Source organism: Anguilla rostrata, chromosome 18 (genome assembly GCF_018555375.3).
Source record: "Anguilla rostrata isolate EN2019 chromosome 18, ASM1855537v3, whole genome shotgun sequence".
Taxonomy (NCBI): Eukaryota; Metazoa; Chordata; class Actinopteri; order Anguilliformes; family Anguillidae; genus Anguilla; species Anguilla rostrata.
This window is the reverse complement of record NC_057950.1, coordinates 25,136,260-25,158,304: the sequence shown is the minus strand read 5'-3', so window position 1 is coordinate 25,158,304 and position 22,045 is coordinate 25,136,260. Positions and strand designations below refer to the sequence as shown.

Below are 22,045 nucleotides of genomic sequence, written 5' to 3'. Positions count from 1 at the left end.
CACATGCCATCCTGCGCCGAATTCGCCACGTCTCGTCAGCGCGCCCCCCACCCCCCCCGTACCGCAGAAGCGTCTGAGTCACCGTACCCCACCCCCCTTCCCCCATGAATAGAGACACGGGGAGAGCTAAGCTAATCTTCCAAACAGAACGGAGACAAAAGCAGAAGCCGCTCAGAAAGGTCACGTGTCCCCGCGCCCGAGGAAGCCGCGGTGGCGGAATGCCGCAGAGCGCGGGAGAGGAAGGGGCGGTTGCCATGGCAGCGGCCGACACTGCGTCCCCGCGCTCTCGAGCCGCTCCTCTGCTCGGCCTTAGAATAGCGGCGGAAAGCGTCGCGGAAGGGAGATGTCAGCGAAGCGGACGCCTCTAAACTGGGGGGGGGGCTTGTCGGACCGCGCAGGGAACACGGGCCCTCCGCGGGGGGCCTCGTTAATGCCCAGATGCTCCGAAACGCGCCCGGCGCCTCCCGGTGGCAGGCAAACGGCCCTGATTAATCACCGCCGCCACGATCGGGACGCGCTCGCTAACGTAACCTTTCGTCCCCGCCGGGAACTTTCCGCGTCCCGTAGCCAAAAAAAACTTTCACCGCCGCGAAGCGCTATCTTTAAGCCGCACACAAACAAGACTAGGAAACCTGGCATACGGCTGGACCTAACACACGTGATCCGGCCGACCAATGGTGTAACTTCATCACTCAGTCGCTCAGTCAGTCACGAACATTCGCGTTTGTAGGGCGGGCCCCGCTGTTGCGGTCCAGCCAAAAATGCGTACAGTAAGTGGAGTGCAGAGAGTAAAAATATAAAGCGAAAACATAGACAAGATATGATAAAAACAGAGTCCCATAATACGTTTGCCGCACAGTAGTGCAGTGTGTTCAAATGTAAATTTAGCATTTTGCTAGATTGCTATATAGATGTACACCCTGCAATCTAGTGTAAGTGCAGGAAAGCACAAGGCTCTCATTGTGAATGGCTGTCAGGCCTGAGCCATAGTAACGAGTACGGATTCACGCAGCGCTTGAGAACGGCAGAATACATGATATGAACAGGGGGAACGATGAGGACTTGGCGCCATTTAGCAGCGGCTAAGGGATGAAAGCTACGCACTCAGAGAAAAACAACAACAACAAAAACATCTCGCACTCCTTCTAGAACAATCCGCGAGGAATTGAAGCAGAGGAAAGGAGAGCCGTGTTAAAACACACAAGGGTACGCCATGCTGGATTAAGACCATACAGGGAAATGGGGCGAAAAAAAACATTCCACATACATTTAGACACAGTGAGCAACAAAGGTCAATAAAGTCAATAGAAGCCAATAAAAGGTTAACCAATGGCAAGGTAGGCAGTGGGGTGTCGGCCAAAGCTATGAAGGTCCTGTACCGCGTAGCTGGGTGGGGCAAGGCCTTGGAGCCATTAACGGTTTCTTGTTTATTTCATTTCTATGTAAAGGCGACTGAAAATGAAGATCCCAAGTGTGAAGAAGCTCTCACGGTGCTTATTAAGATTTTGATGAGGAGGAAAAACAAGGGAAACTGAAACAAAAGAGGTTTCCAGCCAAACAGTGTGGCAAGCCTAATTGCTCGTATATCCTTTTCCAAGCGAAACAATTTAAGAACTCGCAGCTGTATGTTTACTCAGGACCGGAGGGTTAAGTAATCCGCTTAACGCTGCGACGGGCCTGCAGCGCCAGGGGTGAGAACCCACAACGTTCCGGGTCGCGTTCTGGTTCCCCGGGTCCGGTTCCTCAGAGGCACGCCGGCGCCCCCGCGGTAAACAAGCATGACAGACAGGGTTCCGCGTTCATTTCTGGTCTAATCTCGCTTTCTCTGGAGAGAAATTACCCACAATGGCGGCACGCTGAGCCAAGTGCGGGAAGAGAAGGCAAATTGAGCCCTTTGGTTTGTGAGGGAAAAGCGCGGGAGAGGAGGCAGCCGCCATATGCTGGTGTTTATAAACGCCGCGTGCGGCACTCAAAGCGCCACCCCGATAAAACTCCCTGTGCCATTCCTGCAGACCGCACCACCCCGCTGATCCTGCAGACGGCACCGCCCCGCAGATCCTGCAGACCGGACCACACCGCTGATCCTGCAGACCGGACCACACCGCTGATCCTGCAGACCGGACCACACCGCTGATCCTGCAGACTGACCGCCCCGCTGATCCTGCAGACTGACCGCCCCGCTGATCCTGCAGACCGCACCGCACCGCTGATCCTGCAGACCACACTGCCCCGCTGATCATGCAGACCGACTGCCCCGCTGATCCTGCAGACCACTACTGCTAACACCACTACCACTACTACTACTGTAAATAATAATAATTAGAAGAAGTGTGGCTGTGGGTTTGGGATACAGTGGCTGTGGGTTTGTGATGCAGTGGCAGTGGGTTTGTGATGTGGAGGCAGTGGGTTTGGGTTTGTGATGCAGTGGGTTTGTGATGTAGAGGCAGTGGGTTTGGGATGCAGTGGGTTTGTGATGCAGTGGCAGTGGGTTGTGGTGTAGAGGCAGTGGGTTTGGGATGTAGAGGCAGTGGGTTTGGGTTTGTGATGCAGTGGGTTTGTGATGAAGAGGCAGTGGGTTTGTGATGTAGAGGCAGTGGGTTTGGGTTTGTGATGCAGTGGGTTTGTGATGTAGAGGCAGTGGGTTTGGGTTTGTGATGCAGTGGGTTTGTGATGTAGAGGCAGTGGGTTTGGGATCCTGTGGGTTTGGGATACAGTGGGTTTGTGATGTAGAGGCAGTGGGTTTGGGATCCTGTGGGTTTGGGATACAGTGGGTTTGTGATGTAGAGGCAGTGGGTTTGGGATGTAGAGGCTGTGGGTTTGGGATCCTGTGGGTTTGGGATACAGTGGGTTTGTGATGTAGAGGCAGTGGGTTTGTGATATAGAGGCAGTGGGTTTGGGGTGTGAAATCTCCCCAGCGCAGAGCTTCCTCTGAAAGCCCTTGGTCGGGGCGTCCTATAAGAGCCTGAGGCTCTCAAACAGGATTAGCGCTGGAGCTGTAGCAGGGTTAGCAGAGCAGCGCTTTAGCAGGGCTAAGAGGAGCAGCCACAGCGCGGGGAGCAGGGAAGAGCTGACAGCTGCCCGGCAGGGTCGCGCGGATTAGCATCACGCTGCTGCCTGATTTCACTTCAGCCCCCTACCTCCTCTTCAATATTTATCTGTCTGTGCGGGGGCTTAGGAGGAGACCACTGAACATCCCCACACCTAAGCTTCAGAGCGCAGACTACCGCTTCCTCTAAACACTGACCCTGGTACAGTTTCAACAACTTCAAAAAATTAAAATATATACAATGGACTGGATCAGACCAGGTCTGGAATCAGTGCGTGAAGAAGAAAGAAGCATCTTCACGCTCAGAGCAGATTTTTCCCCAAGCCTCCAGTCCCCAACTTGTTTGTTTGATGCAGTTCTTTCATCTGGCCACCGGGTGGCGAGCTGGCTCCACGTTTGGAAAAAGCAGGTGGCGGGGGCAGGACTCCGCGCGAGTTCCCACGTCAGAGAGACGCGCGCGGGAGGCGAACGCAGGGAGGAGGCGCTAGAGGTTCTCCTCGCTCTCGACGCCCCGCGCTCCAGAGGTTCACCTGGAGTCTGCCCTTCGCACGACTCGGTCAAAATGTCCGCCTGAAAGAGTCTGAGCACCTACTTACCAAAAAAGGAACTGAAAGAAAGTTGGGGGAACAGATTTTAAAAGGTCCCCTGTTATATTATTTTCCGAGAATTTTATGTTATTCCACAAGGTCTCCCAAACATGTTTTTTTTTTTTTTAAAGATTGCAATACATTTTCAAAAAATATAAAATAAACCCAGTGAGTTTCGTACCCTTCAAGCTGAATGGGCTGTTTTGGGGGGGGGGGGGCGGCTGACACGCCACAGTCTGTGGTTGTACATTTTTTTTTTCACACGCTGTGCATTGATTGGTTACGTGACCGGGAATGACACAAGCACCCCTCCCATCTCATCTCTGCCCACACTCCCGCTCCAGAAAAGTAAAAAACATGGTGTCTGTAAATCAACTGGCAGGCCGTATGGGATCGAGCCGGATTTGAATCTCAAATTTAAAGAGGAAAAGCCAGGTCAAGAACCAAGGTGCCCTGCATGAGCGGTCCATACGGTAGCCTTTATACATCTTTACACACCCATCGCATACAAAGCTACTTAGCTACTGTATAGATCGGTAGTGCATTGACAGATAACGTCCAAGCTCTTTGACTGCCGCTGTAGCTGAGTGCCCTGACACAGCACATTCAGCGAAGCCAGTCTCGCTTCACGTCTGAAATCTGGCTTGCTCAGTCATTCATAATTATGCTCTGCGGTCATACATGCTACATCACAAAAAGGCAGGCTTTACCTTGCTCTCAGAAGAGCCTGATCAGGGGCGGGGTTATGCTAATGACATTGTTAAGAATGATTGGCTGTTTTCACAGGAGCCCAGTTGTCAAGTAGAAACTGGGGCCAGGAATGGTTTGGCCAGGTGGTTTTTTGTTTGTTTGTTTGTTTTCTTGTACAACAACAAAAAAAAGTGAGGAAGAACCAGGTTCATATTTTACCAGGACGTAAGTATCACGCGTGCCACACTGCACAATAAATGCCAAAAACCCGGTAAACTCCGATTTATAACGCACGGGGAAGCGCGTGGATGTTCCGCGAATCTGCATTTTTATATGCGGAGGAGTAATGCGCTTCCATTAAACTCTGATTTAGAGCTTTCGTTTACCGCGCATGGAGTGATGTATGGAGCGTAAAAATACGCGGGCGAGGGCAGCGGGTCAGCTCCTGCTACGCACTCCTACCGCTGCCAAAACGGCTCTCATTTTTGTAATGGACGGCGTCATCGTTCGCGGCTTTCAGGAGTTTCACGGTCAAAAATCTGTTCCGGACTTTTTTTCGGGGAGGTGCCACCTGCAGCCCGTTCGCTCTAAAGGGCAGACCGGCTCGCCGCTGGGATTTCAAATGCGTCACCGGGGATCGTGACCGGTCCGGCGGGGACTTCGCTCAGCGTTGCCCTTTTGCTGAGCGAAACCGGCCTCGTTTTACAAAGCGACGATTGCGAAAGGTCGCGGCGAAGACGCGCGCGCGGGACCTGCGGGTTTCGGAGACGTCACTCTTCGCGAACGCGGCCGACGTCGCCGTCGCTGATGTTGCAGGTTTCCTATGGCGACTCTGCATTGGGAATCGCTGCAATTCCCTACAATCAAAGTATAATTCTGATACCGTCTGCATTGTGATGTCATAGCAGAAGATGCCTGTTTGTGTGTGCGAGTAGGCCTGCCTGCGTGCGTGCGTGCGTGCGCGTGTGTTCGTGTGTGTGTGTGCGTGTGTCCTCCTTGGTGATGTGAGCTTTCTTGCTGCCTCAGTCATTACTGAAGGCGAGTTCCTTCGATTGAATGAAGGACTGAATGAGTGTAGAGCTTCCCCCTGTACTGGTCCTTAATTACTAGCTCAGCTAAAGCCATTATAAGACATGTCTGACATTTATCCTCCTGGGTCGCAAGCAGAGTGCCTTCGCTACGCCACATCATCGCTGCTTTGGCCACGCCCACGACACAGAAGATTCCATCTGCACTGACACAGCTTTCTAATTAGCCAGAGGGTGCCGGTACCCCCAGTCTGACCCCGGCACAAAAATAGCCTCCTTAATTGCCCTCCCCGTCTCTCCCGTGGGCGCAAGAGCGCCCCGCACTGGCCCGCTGCGGAGAGCCTGCCCGGCGTCGGGGGCGGAGCCATAACTTACCGCCATCTGTGTCACAAAGAACATTAGCCTCTTAGCCCGAGCGCTCACGCGGCCTATGAACAATGTGTAATTAAAGAGCCCTGTTCTCAGAGGGTCCTGGCCTCTCCATACAGCGCCATGATTAATCAACCCGCAGGCCTGCGCTCATGGACTGGATAAACACAGACCGGCCATGTTCAGGAGACACATCAATCACAGGTACAAGCACCCAAACACACACACACAAGCACACGCGAGCATACACACACGCGCACACACAAGCACGCACACACAAACACACACGCACCCACACGCGGACACACACACACACACACACACACACACACACACACACACACACACACACACACACACACACGCACACACAAACACACACACACCAACACAACACGCGCACACAACCAACCACCACACCACACACACACACACACAGCACGACACAAAACACACACACACTCAAACAAACCACAACACACACACACACAACACACGCACAACACATCACACACACAAACAAAACACACACAACACGCACACACACAACCAAACAGCAACGACACACAACAGAACACACACGACACACACACCGCACATCACTGCTTTGATGAAGCTACAGAGTTTTATCGGTGAAGAAACTGCTCGCTCTTCTCTGCATTTTGCTTCAGGGACGTATAATAGCAGGCAAAATGACAAGTGTAGATGGGAATAGCTTGTTCTCATCAAATAGCCTCCTTCTTATATAATCAAAGCCCATGTCTCCCAGACATACACAAAAGAGTCAGTAGCTTATTCAACAGGTAAAAATGGAATAAATAGAGCGCTGTTCTTTCTAGCAGACAGACACTGTTCGTTCCTCACACACATTTAGTTTATGGATGGTTTGGGTGCACGTCGCCCTGAATGTCAGGATGCAAGGAAACTACGCATACAGCTAAATATAATATTTTGATTATACATTTTTTTTTTACAGTAAAAGAATAACTAAATAAAAAAGAACAGTGCTTGCCTGAATTACTCATTCAAAGCTAAAGACAGTAAATCACGCTAGTTGTTTGGAACACTCTGTCCTCCGCTTGTCCGCGGCTCCGCGGCGGCGATCGCGCGCGAGTAGCGCATCTTGCTGAAAGCCCGGCGGGTCTTTGAGGAAGCGGGCCTGCTGTAAATCAGCCGGGCGCTAATGTGGCAGTAAAAGCTCAGCTGCGCGCTCCGCTGACCTGGACATTTCTGGCTTTGTCCGAGGTGCCCGCACCGCTCCTCCGAGAGCCCCCCGAACCTGCCCGCGTTCCCCGCTAAAGTCACGCGGTAGAGGTGACCGAGCCGGGGGGGGGCGGGGGTGAGAGGGGGGGTGGGCCTTGGTTACTGTTACTCGGACTGGCGGGGGGCACCGGCAGAAAGGTTTGCTTACCGCTCCGGCTTAAAGCTTGAAGCGCTGGATGTGGGCAGGACGCCTGTGTGAATAGCTTGGGAAGACGCTAATGCTAATGTCAAGGCCTGCGCGGTTCTCTCAGCATACCCGCCTCTTAAATATAGCTCATCCCTAAGTTACACAAAGCATCGCACATTTTACAGCATTAGCCATCAGAGCCTAGCTGTTGTGCCCTTTCATTCCCACTTCTCTTGCCATATATTGGCAAATTAAATAAAAAAAAATGTGTGTGTGTGTGTGTGTGTGTGTGTGTGTGTGAGAGAGAGAGAGAGTGTGCATTACATTACATTACAGGCATTTGGCAGACGCTCTTATCCAGAGCGACGTACAACAAAGTGTATAACCATAACCATAACCATGTACGTGGTGTGTGTTTGTTTGTGTGCACTTGTTTATGTGTGTGTGCGCATGTGACTGTGCGTGCGTGTATACGTGTGTGTGCGTATACGTGCGTATGTGTGTCTGTCTGTGTGTGTATGTAGCAGTGTGACTCCTGTTCCGGGGGTGGGGAGTGCAAGGCGAGCCTCCGTGCCCCCCTCCCCCCCAGTGTCGGTGTTTGCGGAGCGGCTCGGCCCTCCTGGAGCGCCGGGGCGTTTGTCGTCGGGGCGACACATGGCCGCGAGGCCGCGCCCGGCTGGCCAACCACCTGTCAGCCAGGCCGCGTGCCGCTCTGCGCGGGAAACGGACAACCGCGAACGGGGAGGTTGGCCCACAGCGCAGCGGCGTGCGCCTCAACCACCACGAGGGAGAGCACGGGCGTCCTCCACCCGCGGCCCACAGGAGAGAGAGGCCCCTCCCTAACCCTAACCCACAGCACGCCGGTCTGCACCACGAGGGAGAGCACGGGCGTCCTCCACCCGCAGCCCACAGGAGAGAGAGAGAGGCCCTTCTGCTCATGCTGTGGGCACAGGCACTAACGAGCGGCCCACCGATATTGTAAACACTTAGATCAGCATTAATCGCACACGCTTGCTCTGTGTCCAGCATTCCTGTGTAGCCCTACTGAAGGGAGGTCCACTTAATGTCATTCCCTCCAAAACTCAGTCCTTATTTCAGTGTCCTTAACACTGTCCTTCAATTCATTTTATTTTCAATTTCATTTTATTGAAACGGTCTTATTTCAATTTTATGAGAAAATGTAGGCTAAAGGTTCTGTGTCACCCTCCTTCTTAGTCATGGATATTTTGTACAATATAGTCATAGCTTGCTTGTTAGCTTCATACACACTTAGCATATAATTGCTCGTGGTAATATTTAGGTATTTGGCAGGTATGCTCATCTAGAGTGTCTTACATGCGTGCATATTTTAAGCATGAAATCAATTTATACAGCTGGATATTTACTGAAACAATCCAGTTTAAGAGCCCTGCTCAAGGGTACGACAAGCATACTTCGTCATATACTTACACTATATGATCTTAGCAACCTCCAGTTTCACAAATAGGTTTTATTCTCTTGTGAAATGCATCATTTAAATCAACAAGTTCTGTGTTTGTTCCTCAGTCCTGGAAACTCCTTTATTAACCAGTGTTTGGTTCAGCCGGAATTACGATTTCCAGCCGGCTTTTAATTGAGATGCGTTCGGGAAAGGGAGCTCCCTCGATCGCCCGATTGATCGAATTATCGATCGCTAAACGGGGGGGGGGGAGAGATCACGTCAGAGCCGAGCGCGGCCCCTGGTTGCTGAAACCCGTAATCTACCTGGCGGGAAACAGGTTAAATAAGCGACTGGCGACGAGCCAGAGCCGCGCTCGGAGCGAATCGAAAAGAGGAACCGCAGAAAACACGCGGGCGCCCGCTCTCAATTATCCTGACTAATTACCGCATCGACTGGAAGAAAGGCCGACGAGCGCGGGGGGGCTCCCAGCATGCACAGGGGTTCCCGGCCCCGGCGACGAGCCGCAGCGCCGCGGCATCTGTTCCGTTCCCTCCGAACGGCAGGTGTTAGATTGAAGTCGCGGGGTTTACACAAACAGAACCGCCACTCTGGGCCTTTCGGGTCGCGTCAGTCTGTTCTTCCGGAGATTTCTGCTGAGAAGGGAAAAGGAGCTGGTGAAGAGAGAGCGTCACGTAGCGCGCAGCCGAGCAGCGAGGAGCTTCACGGCCAGTATTTACAGGACGCGGAGCCGTACCGCGGCTGCAGGGCGCTCTGTCATCGCTCTGACATTACGCTAACGTCACGCTAACGTCACGCTAACGTCAGGCTAACGTCACTCTAGCATCACTTTAACGTAGCGCTAATGTCACATAGCCACATTCTCCGACCCACCGGCATCTCTCTCAAGCAGCTGGTTCAACCTTAATCAAGCTGGTTCAAGATTTTTTTTTTTTCCTTAATATGAAAATGAAAACTAACACTTCAAATGAAAAGAAGACATAACATAACCTAACATAGCATAGCATAATGACTAGAACAGGCCAATCAACCCAACAATGCTCACCATTTTCCTGACTAAATTAGTGCTCTGATTACCCACAGACTAAATAGTATCTAACAGTGTATCAAGCCTGGTCTTGAAAATCCCCAGAGTTTCAGCCTCTACTATGTGACCTGGCAGGCTACTGCACACATTGGCTATTCTCTGCATGACAAAAATTCTTCCTAATGCCTAATATCTGTATAGAATAAATATATAATGCATTACATCATTGCTTATGTCAATGCATTACAAAATAAATAAATGGATGAAAAATGGCATATTTCTGTACTATTTATTACAGATGTTGATGTCCTGGATCTGTCAGCATGGGAGGAGGGATTTAGGCTGAAGGATTGCCCCCATATTACAAGAGCGACCCCTCTGGCCAGGTGCTGAACTGCGGTACGAGTGCGTAACTTACACAGGAAGTTCCCATCTCCTGAGAATGAACTGCACAGCTGTGTTGGCAGGCAGCAGAGTGAACTAAAGCCAAAGGAAGCATCATGTTCTCTGTGGAGAAAGAGCTCTGCTCGTCTCTGTTCTTACAAACTGGCGGAGGACATTGCACCAGTGGGATAGGTCTAACATGCAATTACGAATTCAAAAAGAAACGACAAAACAGGGAGTAAAAATCGGAACAAAGTAAGTCTCCTGTTGATTTCCCATATGATTTACTTGTTGTTCCACTGCCCAATAAATAATACTAAAAGAAAATGTCTTTCTTTTTCGAAAGAAAGTCTCTTTGAACTTCCAGCTATAGCACATAACTGTATCTATACTGTCATACTGAATTTCCTAAAGGAAAAAAAAAGAACAAAGAAGCTTATCAATAATGGGATAGTGTAATGAGTTTGAATAGAATAGTGCAAAACTTACTACCACCAACTTCTTTTGCTAAAGAATTCACAAAAGTTGCAAAATCTGTAATTATCTGTCAAATTAATTTATGCATGTTTAAGGGCTGCTTCTAAATTAATGCATCTAACTGAAGAAAATCACTAACATTTTTAAAAGCAAAACATGGATCTCATATGATTAGGCATCAAATAAAAAGCAGTTTTGACAGAGTGAAAAAGCATCTACATTTTTAGACTCAACCCACTTTCTCAATACATGGTTTGACATAAAATACAAAAAACAGACTTAGACGAGATAGTCTACTCCATCAGGTAACATCCATTTAACCTGAATCACTCTGCAAATCTGCTCCACGTACAGGTATGCATCTGCCTCACGGTTTAAGCACTACATCCCGTCTGTCATTTTCTCTGCTAATTTCCATTTCTCAGCCCTTTACACTTCTCTCCATCCTCTGGGGTGTACCTGTTGCCGCTATAGCCGTTACCAAGCCAACAGAGTGACAGCAGCTCCATCAACACCCATCACCATAGCGCCTGTCGCTAATGAGACAGAGGAGAGTTGCCGGGAGACTCACTCTGTCGAGGTATCGTTCTCTCTCTCGCGGGCGGGCGGGGCCCGACTGTCTGGCACAGAATTCCGATGGTGCCAGCGCCAACCGTGGCAGCCGGCCGCAATTGGCACCGGCACCGCCCCAAACGGCCCGGGCGACGGGATCGCGTAGCGCGCCAGCGCCCCCCGCTGTTCGATCGGGGGGGGAGGGGGGGGGCGCCATGCCATGCCATGCCAGCCTGCTGACTCGCAAAGGAGCGTATTTTGCTGAGTGGGGGCCTGGCTCGTGAAGCACGCCACGATAAGAAGGGGGGGGGGGGTGATATCAGCTGCTTCGGAGCAGAGCGCATGCCGTTCGACCAATCGATAGCGGAGGTTGCAGCTCTGAGCGCTGACTAATATGACTGGGCATTCCCAACTGTGGGAAAGAAGGGGGGAAAGCATTTTAAAAAAGACCATAATGGGAAATCGGGAAGCACGTAAAGCAATTCCATTTGCTTTCTCAGTATCACCTCTGCCAGCTGCTCATCAGACGAAAAGCACGTATGAATCCCAAACAGCCAATAAAAAGCACCCTAGTGTAATGTTATCATTAAGCCCAATCCCCCCCCCCCCCACCCCCACCTTGACCTGATGCTGATGCTGTATAAGTCAGCTATTCACAGATATGAGGCTGAGACCAGGCGTGTCCCGATAACCCCCCCACCCCACCCCCGCACCCTCCGTAACAGGAAGTGACTCATCGTGCAGAGGTGGCCCCTCTCGCTCAGTATTCTTTTATAAGAGACTATCATCGTTTTCACGTTCGTTTAGCAGCATTACTTGCACTGGCAGGGATCACCCAGACTACAGAACCCCATGGCAACAGCGCACAGCACGGCAGCACAAACGACAAACCGCCACAGAGTCCAACAGGGAGAACAGGGCTGCAGCTGCGATGCAGCCCAGTCAATGACTCAGACGAGCAGCACCCCACTTCCCTCAAAATGCACCACCGGGGGGTCAGGGATCATTGTTTTTACCCACTGACGATTCTTTAGCCTGCGGGACGATTCTGAGGAGGGTCAAAGGTCGTCACCCTACCGATCAGACTCGAGCAGCACGGCCTCCCAAGATCACCTCAGAACCAGTCTGATCGACCTTTCCCAGACTCCTCTGCTACGCGGTCTGCTAAGGACTCGTGGTTAGCGGTACAAATACATTTCACTCCTATGGCAAAACTCTGTCACAAGTAATCACTCCACAAAAAGAGAAAAATATGGAAGATTTATGGAGGACTGCGGGCTGGTGGGACTCTGGCTGAACCCGCCGACATCTCTAATTTAATTTGCCGCCGGTCCCCGCCGCCGACGCCGAGCTCAACTGCCGCCTTCACCTCGGGGGCTTCAGCGGTAGGCTACTCAAAACCGGGGGCCAAAGGTGACAAGATGGCGGCACTCGTAATTCAGCACGCGCACTCCCCTCAGTGCCAGCGTTCTCCAGCCCTCCAGCTCTGCGACCCGGACCGTGTAACGGAAACAGGTCACTCAGAACGATATGGAAAACAAACCGCTCTAAGCACAATACATATTCAACAATATCCAACTGGTATGTTCGTGTGTGTGTGTACTATAGTGCATTGCTCATTAGTTCTTAACATTAGTAATCAATTTTACACCACGGGAAAAAATTCTGCTCCTCTTCCTCATCGAACCAAGCCCTCAACTAAAAAAAAGCAAAGCAAAAACACGTGGGAGATGTGTGTCTGGTCTGGATCATTTCCATCCTAAAAAAATTCTCACGTGTTTAAAAAATAAATTACAAAAAATAAATCTGATCACAGTCTGGAGTCTCCTCTTGCCCCTTTGTGCCACTGGTTTTAAAGTGCATTTTAAATGCCTCGTCCTGGAGAGACGCTCAGCTTCCAGGAAACTGATGAAAGGAAGTGGTTATTTTTGCGCGATCGATAATTCATAGACGGAGACTTCGAGCCTCCGTGCCTCCCTGTTAGAATGGGTCATGGCAGTCTTTCAGTGTGGCGTGGGCCCCGGTGCATGCTGGGATTAACTGGCGGTGCTGCGGGTCATTTCAGGTCAAACTCAGAACCGGGGAAGATAGTCGTGTCCAGGACTCAGTTATAAACTTATTTATCCTTATATATTCTTGGGAAGCTGCCAGGTTTTGCTCAGAAACCTCACCACAAAAGCTCCTCTGAGATACTGAACTATTTTTTCCTGATGAAGGAAGCCTGGGTTTGAGACCAACAGTGTGGCACAGTAGTAAGAGGCAAGCACTACAGTGGTTTGGGAAGTGATTACTGAGGAAAAGTGCAGTTTTAAATAGTTTGGTTCACCGTTGTGTAAATTGATAATATATGAATCAAATAAAACCGCTCTGCACATCTTCAGGACAGGATCTGCAAAACAGTCATAAAACATGTACTGCTGATATCGGAAGGCGAGACTGTAAATACAGATGCTCGATTTATTTGGGAAAACATTCACATCTTAAAAAAACTGACTGCCCAAGAGCTGAACCCATGCCCAAACTAGATACTCACATTCGGTGCCTCCTCTGTCTAAGTGTTCTACTAGGTATTCATTGTCACTTCTTATAGGTACTCATAAGCATTCGCAGAGACTTGGTCAGGTCCAGAAAAGGGGAGGAGTCCTGTTATTGATGTAGGGAGAGGTGGCAGAGCTATCCAATCACCTGACTTGATCAAAATGTGCTCCCCCTGAACCAATAACACAGCAAGGGTGCGTCCCTATACTTTATAAATTTATCCTCCTTTCCTCCATGACCAGCTGGTCTCCTCCGTGCCCCAGAAACCAGTCTTTGTGTCCTCCCTCCCTCCCTCCTAATATTGGAGAAGAAGAGCAAAGTGGCTTCAAACTCGTCTCCTCCCCTTTCCTCCACAAAACTCCAGGTAGGAGACAAGCGGTAGCAGGGGAGTGGAGGAAAGGAGGTGAGGAGTGGAGTGTAATGGGATGCAATCCAAAATAAAGGCCTTGTCCTTCCCCCCGGACATCTCACACAGGGAAACAGTAGCAGTATGGAGTTTAGCGTGTCATTACTGACCCTGAGGAGGGTTTTACTGTTCACCCTTTGCACAGAGAGAAAATAAGTCTCTTTGGCTGTTGGTGCTTTTTGCCTCCGTTTTGTTTCCTCTGGTCTGTCACTGTGTTGTTTCTCCCTGTGTTTATCACTTCTCTCTCTTTTAGGGTCCATAATCCTGACAAGCAGGCCAGGGATGTTATTAAAGTCGGCCATGGACATTATTAAAGTTGTCCGTGGACAATATTAAAGTCATAATCACGGCACCACACATAGGCAGTCCGTTATTATATGGATGCAGTGTCCACTGCCTTCACACAGTCAGCTGCCATTTCTCTTCATTAAATTTATTTATTTTTTAACATTTTTTATTTGTCAGTTTATTTATAAGGGAAAAGCACAGACAAGACTGACTCGGTTACTACAGCCAGTGTCAAAGGTACTCTACAAAGTTATACCAGTCTTTTGATGGGCCATGAAAAGTGACACGTTAAAAAAGCTAACCACAGCTAACAATCACGAGCTGTCAGCCACTGGGTCGTACAATGCATTGCTGTTCACGCACTTGAGAGGAAATGCATGCTGGCCATAAGCTCTCCTGAGTGTGTCAGGAAGAGGCTGCAGAGATGGGTTGGGGATACAGAAGCATCAACTGATTCCAGATTGGGAGGAAAGAAGAGAATAAAAAAAGATTATCCCAGAAAAGAAAAGACCTGTGAGTCAATGATATTAAGGGGTTTATGTTGTTTTTGAAGCCAGACCCTGAACGGACAGGTCACACTGTCATCATGTGACACCGTCTGCTCTGTTCCTGTCAACATGTCATGGGCAAAATTGCAGTTTAGAGGTAATAAATAACACCATTGGTTTACTTGACCCCCCCACCGGTGGTTAGATAGAAATGCTATTATTTTGGGGGAAGAGGTACGATAACAGTCCTATTACAGTGGGGGAAGGTGAAGACGTTCATCAGGAATGATGTTATTAATCACTACTTCAAGACCCTGTCTGTGATAGAGGCCTTTTCCAGTGCTGCCCTGAAGAGCATGACCTCTCTGCACTCTACTCCGGGGTTTCAGGAGGAGGGCGGGGCACCTCCCTCGTGATCTCCCCATGCTCCTCGCTGTGTCCAAAGCAATTACCGAAGTCATTACGGATCAGGGCTAGCCCTGACGTCCAGGAGCCCAGCGCCGCAAAAACCCCCTCTTACACAACCGAGCCCCAGCCCCGCACTGACTAATCTCCAGCAAGGGGTGCTAATTGAGTAACACGGATCGCGTCGATGCCAATCCCGCTACCAGTAAACAGGCCCGCGCTAAAGATACGCGCCCTACCCACTAAATCTCCCCCCCCCCCCACATCCCAACGCAAGACGAAGACAGGCTGGTCAACAAGAAGCGCTAGGCCATGTGACTTCCAGAGCCTAAATATAACCGAAACGTTAGCACTTTCGCAGTCATTAGGACGCGGTCCAGCCATCAAAGGAGGCTATTAATAGCGAAAGGAGGCCAAGCATTCTGTGGCACAACAACACGCTGTACCAAACGCCTCGGGGTGTGACCGCTAAACCGGCGCGTGGGGCTTCTTCCTCTCCGCGCCACCCGCGTGTTTGCGTACCTCAGAAGCTGTCCAGGTCGGGGGTGGGGAAGGCTTTAGTTTAGTTTAGCCAATTTGCGGGATGTTAGCGCACACCCAAGCGGGTCTTATTCATTTAATGAACGCTTTGAGCTCGACGCCATCGCTATGCTCCGGCTAATTAAGGGGACGTTATTTAAAACTGCCTTCGAGCTGTACGTTAGGTTTTTTTTTGGAGCCCTCAGAAATTTGTCATCACCTTAACACTCCAAAACAGAACTGCACTTACGCAGAAGGTCTTTGGGAGTGCCGCCCTGCAGTTCTGGAACCTTCTCTCAGAGTGAGCTGACGTTTCCGTGCCCATGTTTTTACATACAAACTCAGTCAGCCGTATCACCTGCTGCTCTGCTGATCTCTTGCACATTCCATCCTGGTGTTGCTTCATCATACCTTTATTCATGCATTCTGTCTTGTTCTTTTAATACATTTTTTTTTAAATCAGGGTACATGGTACTTTGTCCTGGGTATGCTATTTTCTTTTGGATTCTTATTAATTGCTTCATTATGTTCAAGACTTTAGGTTTGGCAAAAGGGAATGTAAACATGATTATAATGATGATGACAATTAAAATGATGATGATGGTGATTATTATTATTATTATTATTATTATTATATTTCACCAAGTTCCATTCAAGGTACTTTTGAGAATATAACATGAGGTTTATTTTACTCTACCTCTCAATATCGTCACATGTGCAAACATTCCAGATTTCAAGAAGTAAAAGAGTTTTAAAAAGTACATTCTTGGCTGAGGTTGTGGCCTTTTATGTGTCCCAACTCGGCCTGTAGTGCAAACCCAAATCATGGAGTAAACAGAATATTTTACAGGCGTTTTGATGAGCGCTATGTCTCACTGTTCTGGGGGACACCTGAAGCGTCTTAAATGGTTTAAAACAGAATTTCCGTTGATGACACCGCATGGCTGAACATTGTCCAACGCCCACTGTCAGGACCACACAGTGCAGACGCCTTCCCAGAGACCCGCTCCGTAACCCTTCGCACTCTCGTAAAATCGCACCGCCGTGCCCGCAAGCTCATTCCACCTACGGCAGCTTCAGAACGAAACACGTCTTCCCTAAACGGAAACACAGCAGTGCCCACAGTGCACCCGAAACATAAATTACACAGTCATTTACAGTCGCGGTGGTGACCTGGCGGTTTTAATAGATTTTTTACCCGGCCCAGGCACTTAAGGCCAGAGGGGCCATTGTGGCTCAGGGGATGACCCGCAGCGACAGGTGGCCCCCCTCCTGCGAGACGAACGCTCGCGTGACCGAAGGGCGGGTCACGGGGTCCCGCCACCCCGCGCACAGCCGGCGAAAATTGGCTGTTCACGCTCTCCCCGGCTCTGTTTTCCCAGCCGGTCCCGGGCGTCCTGCCCTTTGACGGGTCACGGGGAGGGCACGGGGACATCCAGAGGGGCTTGTGTGCCCAAGGCCACGCCGAGAGCCTAATAGATTTATTTATTTATTTTTTTAAGGATAAATCACGGCAGAGTGAGTCTTTGGCCGGGACGGCCACGCGTGCCGCCAGTCACTCTCTCCCTAAACGTGACCCCCGGGCCAGACGCCGAGGCCTTCCGGCTCGTTCTGTTAGCATTCCGCTGCTTTCTCTTACCGCCCACACACACACACAGATACACCACACACACACACACACACCAACATCCCCCTCTCTCCAGCTGCTGGTCCCTGTCTCCGGCTTGTGGGGGGGTCACCACACACACACACACGCACACACACTGAGGGAGGCGCTCTGAAGTTTACTCACCCTCTTGCCCTCTGCACCCGGAGCTCCTGGGGTTCCAGCTGGTCCCTTGGGGGGGGGAGAAGAATATTATTTTAAAAAGTAGATTCAAAACATGGAGCGTAGAGAGAATATAGACAGCAGATACTGCAGAAAGCAGACACAGCAGATAGGGGAGATACTGACTACCATAAAGACAAAAACAGATAGCGAAGTTTGACAATTAAGCTAAAGCTAATTTAAGATAATTTCACAGCAATAGGAGAATATGTTTTAACTTTACTAGAGGAATTATCAGACGCCCCCCCCCCCTCTTACCTGTTCTCCGGGAACACCTGGCATGCCCTGCAGAAGTCATTAGAACATATTAGCTACCATTCAGATCCTAATTCGGAACATTTCGTTCTGGAACGTATCACAATTAATCTCTCCAGTACTGTCACTAAGTCCTAAGTCCTCAGGTTCTGCCAGTTAGAATGTAATCTGCATTGCTTTAAGGTACAATTTGTACAGAGTGAATATTTTTGGGGGGTCTTAGGGACAAATTATATGAGATTTACACTGAACTGGTTACAATTACCCTGTTAATCATTACCCAGAGCGGCAAGACATTTTTATTCATTAAGTGAATTAAAAGCTCATTAGGAATTAAATCATGACTTACGGGCTCTCCTTTTAGTCCTTCACGTTCCATCTGAAAACAACAACACATATATTATATACTACATACAGAACATCTGAATGATGGACTGCTATTGTCTAATGCTGTCTATTTATCAATGTTTATGTGTGTGTGTGCGCGTGTCTGTGTGTTTGTGTGTGAGTGTGTGTATGTGTGTGTGTGTGTGTGTGTGTACACGTGTGTGTGTGTGTATGCGTGCGTGCATGCGTGCGTGTCTGTATGTGTCTGTGTGTGTCTGTGTGTGTCTGTGTGTGTCTGTGTGTGTGTGTGTGTGTGTGCATGTGTTGTCAGCTGTTTTCACAGAGAAGCCGCGATGGTAAATCACCAGATTTTTTTAAAGACCACTTAGCGGTCACCTCGGGTGGAAAACAAATGATTTCAAGGCTGGGGTGCACAAGGGCGGGACGGTATGGGAGGGTGGAGGTGGGGGGGCGTCACAAATAAACCCTGTGAACTTTCAGATGCCTTCCGCGCCAATGAACCGGCACCTCCTTCCAAAACGGCATCGTCACAAGCCCGGTGGCTTCTCCAGGAAACAGACACAGATATAGCCTTTCGCAACGTTCCTGAGACACCGCTCTTAAAATATAATTCAAAAATGGCTGGATTCAACGGGGAGCTCGACGATCAATCGGTGACATCAACTGCATCAACAGCATTGCACAAGAAATATGACCAAAAAAAAAAAACTTTATTAAGATGTAATTCCAGCTCCCGGGTCACAGTGTGTACCCACGCATATGGTGTAGCCCACATAGTGGGTGATTTACAGCCTGTGAAGCTAACTGCTTCAGGAGGGCCGCCTGCCGACTGCCTGTTAAAATATGGGTGCCTGTGAAGGACAAACCTGGCAGTGACACTGCGCACATGGACGAACTTATGCAGCGCTGCGGTAACGCTGAGAGAACGTTCGCCGGTTAGCGGGATCAGTGTGGTCTTGCAAGCTGGGCAGGATCGCTGGCATCTCGCTCATTCTAATGAAAGTATAATTAGACTGAGTGACGATAAGCTCCTGGGACTTTAGTGAGAATTTCGGGGGGGTGTGGGGTGTGGCGAGGGGCGGGGCAGCTGCAGTAGCGTGAGCGCCCGTCTGTGCCACAGACGGCTCCCTGCCATGATTAAACCTGGCGGCCAGATCCCCCTCATGAGGTGCAGATAATTAGATAACCTCCTGCAGCAAGCTTTCAATCTGCCCGTCATCTACTGCTGTACCGTGATACTCTGCAAGTATGTGTGTGTGCTTGAGTGTGCAGCTGTGTAACTGTGAGTGTATGTGCCTGCCATTATGTGTGTGTGTGTGTGTGTGTGTGTGTGTGCAGCTGTGTAACTGTGAGTGTATGTGCCTGCCATTATGTGTGTGTGTGTGTGTGTGTGTGTGTGTGTGCAGCTGTGTAACTGTGAGTGTATGTGCCTGCCATTATGTGTGTGTGTGTGTGTGCTTGAGTGTGCAGCTGTGTAACTGTGAGTGTATGTGCCTGCCATTGTGTGAGTGTGTGTGTGTTTGTATGTGTGTGTATGAGAGAGAGTTTGAGAGCCGAGAAATCACTAAACCCGAGTTTGTGAAGAAAAGGTGCAACTTCCGTGCTCTATTTGGAAATCAAAGTTCAGGACAAACGTGGATTGAAAGCAGGCCTTTCTTATGTCCAGAATTGCTGGGTACATCACACAGACAGAGTAGCTCCGTCCTGCAACCCCAAGGTTCATCATGTTCTAGCTCTGTGGCCTAGAGGAACAGCTGGATACTGTATCCTATCAGCTAACGCAGGCTACGCTGTACATCCTGCAGCTTTCAAACACATAGCAGGTCATGCATACTCTTAGCTCTCTTAGCAGGCTCCACACCTGCGTATTTGTGCTGAATGAAAAAAGGCCACTTCAGCGTGACCGATTTCCCGCATTACTGCTGAAATTATAACAGCAAGCCGTTCTACATGAAGACAAACTTGCATTAATAATACAAAGGATTTACTTACAGAGAGACCTGGCAGTCCAGGAGGGCCCATATCTCCCTGAGAGAAAAACACAACGACATATGCACATTACATTACAGTCCATAAAACACATATGTACCCGTGTGTGCGCGCGCGTGTGCATACGTGTGCATGTGTGCATGTGTGCATGTGCGTGGGTGTGTGTGTGTGTGTGTGTGTGTGTGTGTGTGTGTGCGCATGCATGTGTCTCTGTGTGTTCTGTGTCTCTATGTCTGAGGTAGCTGTATGGAATAATGATCAGGGAAATGAACATGCATCTCAAAGGCTGTGGGTTCGATGTGGGCCAATCCCTTTGCACCCTAGAGCAAGGTACTTAACCCGAATCGCTTCAGTAAATATCCAGCCGTATAAATGGATTGTATGTAAAACGCAGACTGTGTAAACCACCCTGGACCACATCTGCTAAATGCCTGAATATAATGCATGTGTGTTTGTGCTCGTGTGCGCTATGGATTTTTTTTAAAGCATCTAAGAACCAATCCTGAATCACAGGCCCTTCAGAAATCTAAACATCAATAAAATCACATCGCGCTGCATTATAGCAATCTCCTAATGTGTGTCCTGCTTAGCCTTAAGGCCCATTCCCTTACAAACGTCAGAACGTGTGTCAATGCAATTCAATTCAATTCATTTTGTATAGCGCTTTTCACAGAGAACTGTCGCACAGACGCTGTCCAGAGGAACAGAAGGAAAATTGGGCAGCAGCCAGGGCTAAACACACAAAAGGCAAGCTAGCATTGTAAAAAAACTCCCCAGTGAGGAGAAAAATGCTCAAACAGAACAGAGCAGAACCTCCCCAATGGGAAGAAATCTCGGGAGAAACCTGGCTACAGATGGGGAGCCCATCCCCTGTTGGCTGGCCCGGTGCAGAGTAAGGGTAGATTGGATGGAAGCAAAGGTAATGAGGCATCTATCACAGTAAATAATCAAATGGATTCACCCGGTTACAGTATGAGGTATTAAACAAGCTGGTAAGTAGGAAGTCCAAATTGTCATAAATTAAGGTACTGGGGAAACCTTCTGCAGCTGTCTGGACCAGAATTGTGGGTGGGGGGGGTGTCCTTACTTTCACATTTGGCAGGCTAAAATAAACTCTGTGATTAGAACAAATGGGGGGTTATGTGCTAAAGCTAATTCACTGCGCACACCATCCAAAAATAATTTAAAAAGCTCATTCCAACTGCTCATGTATGTTGTCACAGTGTACTTAGCGCTTTCTGACACAGTGTGTGTGTGAATATGTGGCATGTAGTAGCTAGAGGCGCACTCAGAAATCACATTGCATTATTCATAACGGGTATGCAGGTATGCACTTGCTTCTGATGCATAATGAGAGTTCAGTTCGGTTGATAGCAGCATGACCCAAATCAAACAGGATCTGAATTAATTTAATCATAATTTTACAGTTATAAAAGGACATTTGCAAATTTGCAAAAAAGCAAATTTGACACTATCAGTGTCATCTCTGTGAATACCTAGTTGGCTGTCCAGTCTTCACCAGGACATTACTAGGATATCGCTGGCTGACAGGATTTTATTTGTCAAGAGCAACAATTCATCATTAAGGGGCCTTAACTACTCATGAGCATAGGCTTGTGTGTGTGTGTGTGTGTGTGTGTGTGTGTAGGTGTGTGTGTGTGTGGGTGCATGTATGTGTGTGTGCGCGTGCGTGGATCGTACACCTTAAATTTTCTTCTCAGTAACTCATAAAAAGTGCAGTGCAGTTTCTTAACCCTGGGCCAACACGGCAGGGCCACAGAGAACAGCAGCTTAGCTAAACTTCCACTTCTCCAGAGCTGAAGTCTTCCTGGGGAGCCTGATTGAGCCGACTGTCCCCTGCCCCAACCTTCCAAACCCCTTCGTTTAACAGGGCCCTTTCCCGTTAAGGAATCAAGCGCTCAGTATGCTGTAGTTAATTTCACAGGCTATAAAAATCCAAATCTCCTCACCGACTGACGCAAAAGCAGGTTTT

General features: G+C 49.3%; 1 protein-coding gene across 2 annotated transcripts in view; it reads right to left on the bottom strand.

Annotated features, from left to right (window-relative positions):
- The window catches only part of LOC135244645 (collagen alpha-1(XIX) chain-like), a 123,869-nt gene that overhangs the window by 60,672 nt on the left and 41,152 nt on the right, over nucleotides 1-22,045 (bottom strand). For both annotated transcript variants that reach the window (XM_064317106.1, XM_064317107.1), the window contains exons 15-18: nucleotides 20,056-20,091; nucleotides 18,065-18,094; nucleotides 17,719-17,745; nucleotides 17,425-17,469 (exon numbers count right to left, since the gene is read on the bottom strand). In XM_064317106.1, coding sequence (XP_064173176.1) covers nucleotides 17,425-17,469; nucleotides 17,719-17,745; nucleotides 18,065-18,094; nucleotides 20,056-20,091 — 138 coding nt within the window. The remainder of the gene's footprint in view (nucleotides 1-17,424; nucleotides 17,470-17,718; nucleotides 17,746-18,064; nucleotides 18,095-20,055; nucleotides 20,092-22,045) is intronic.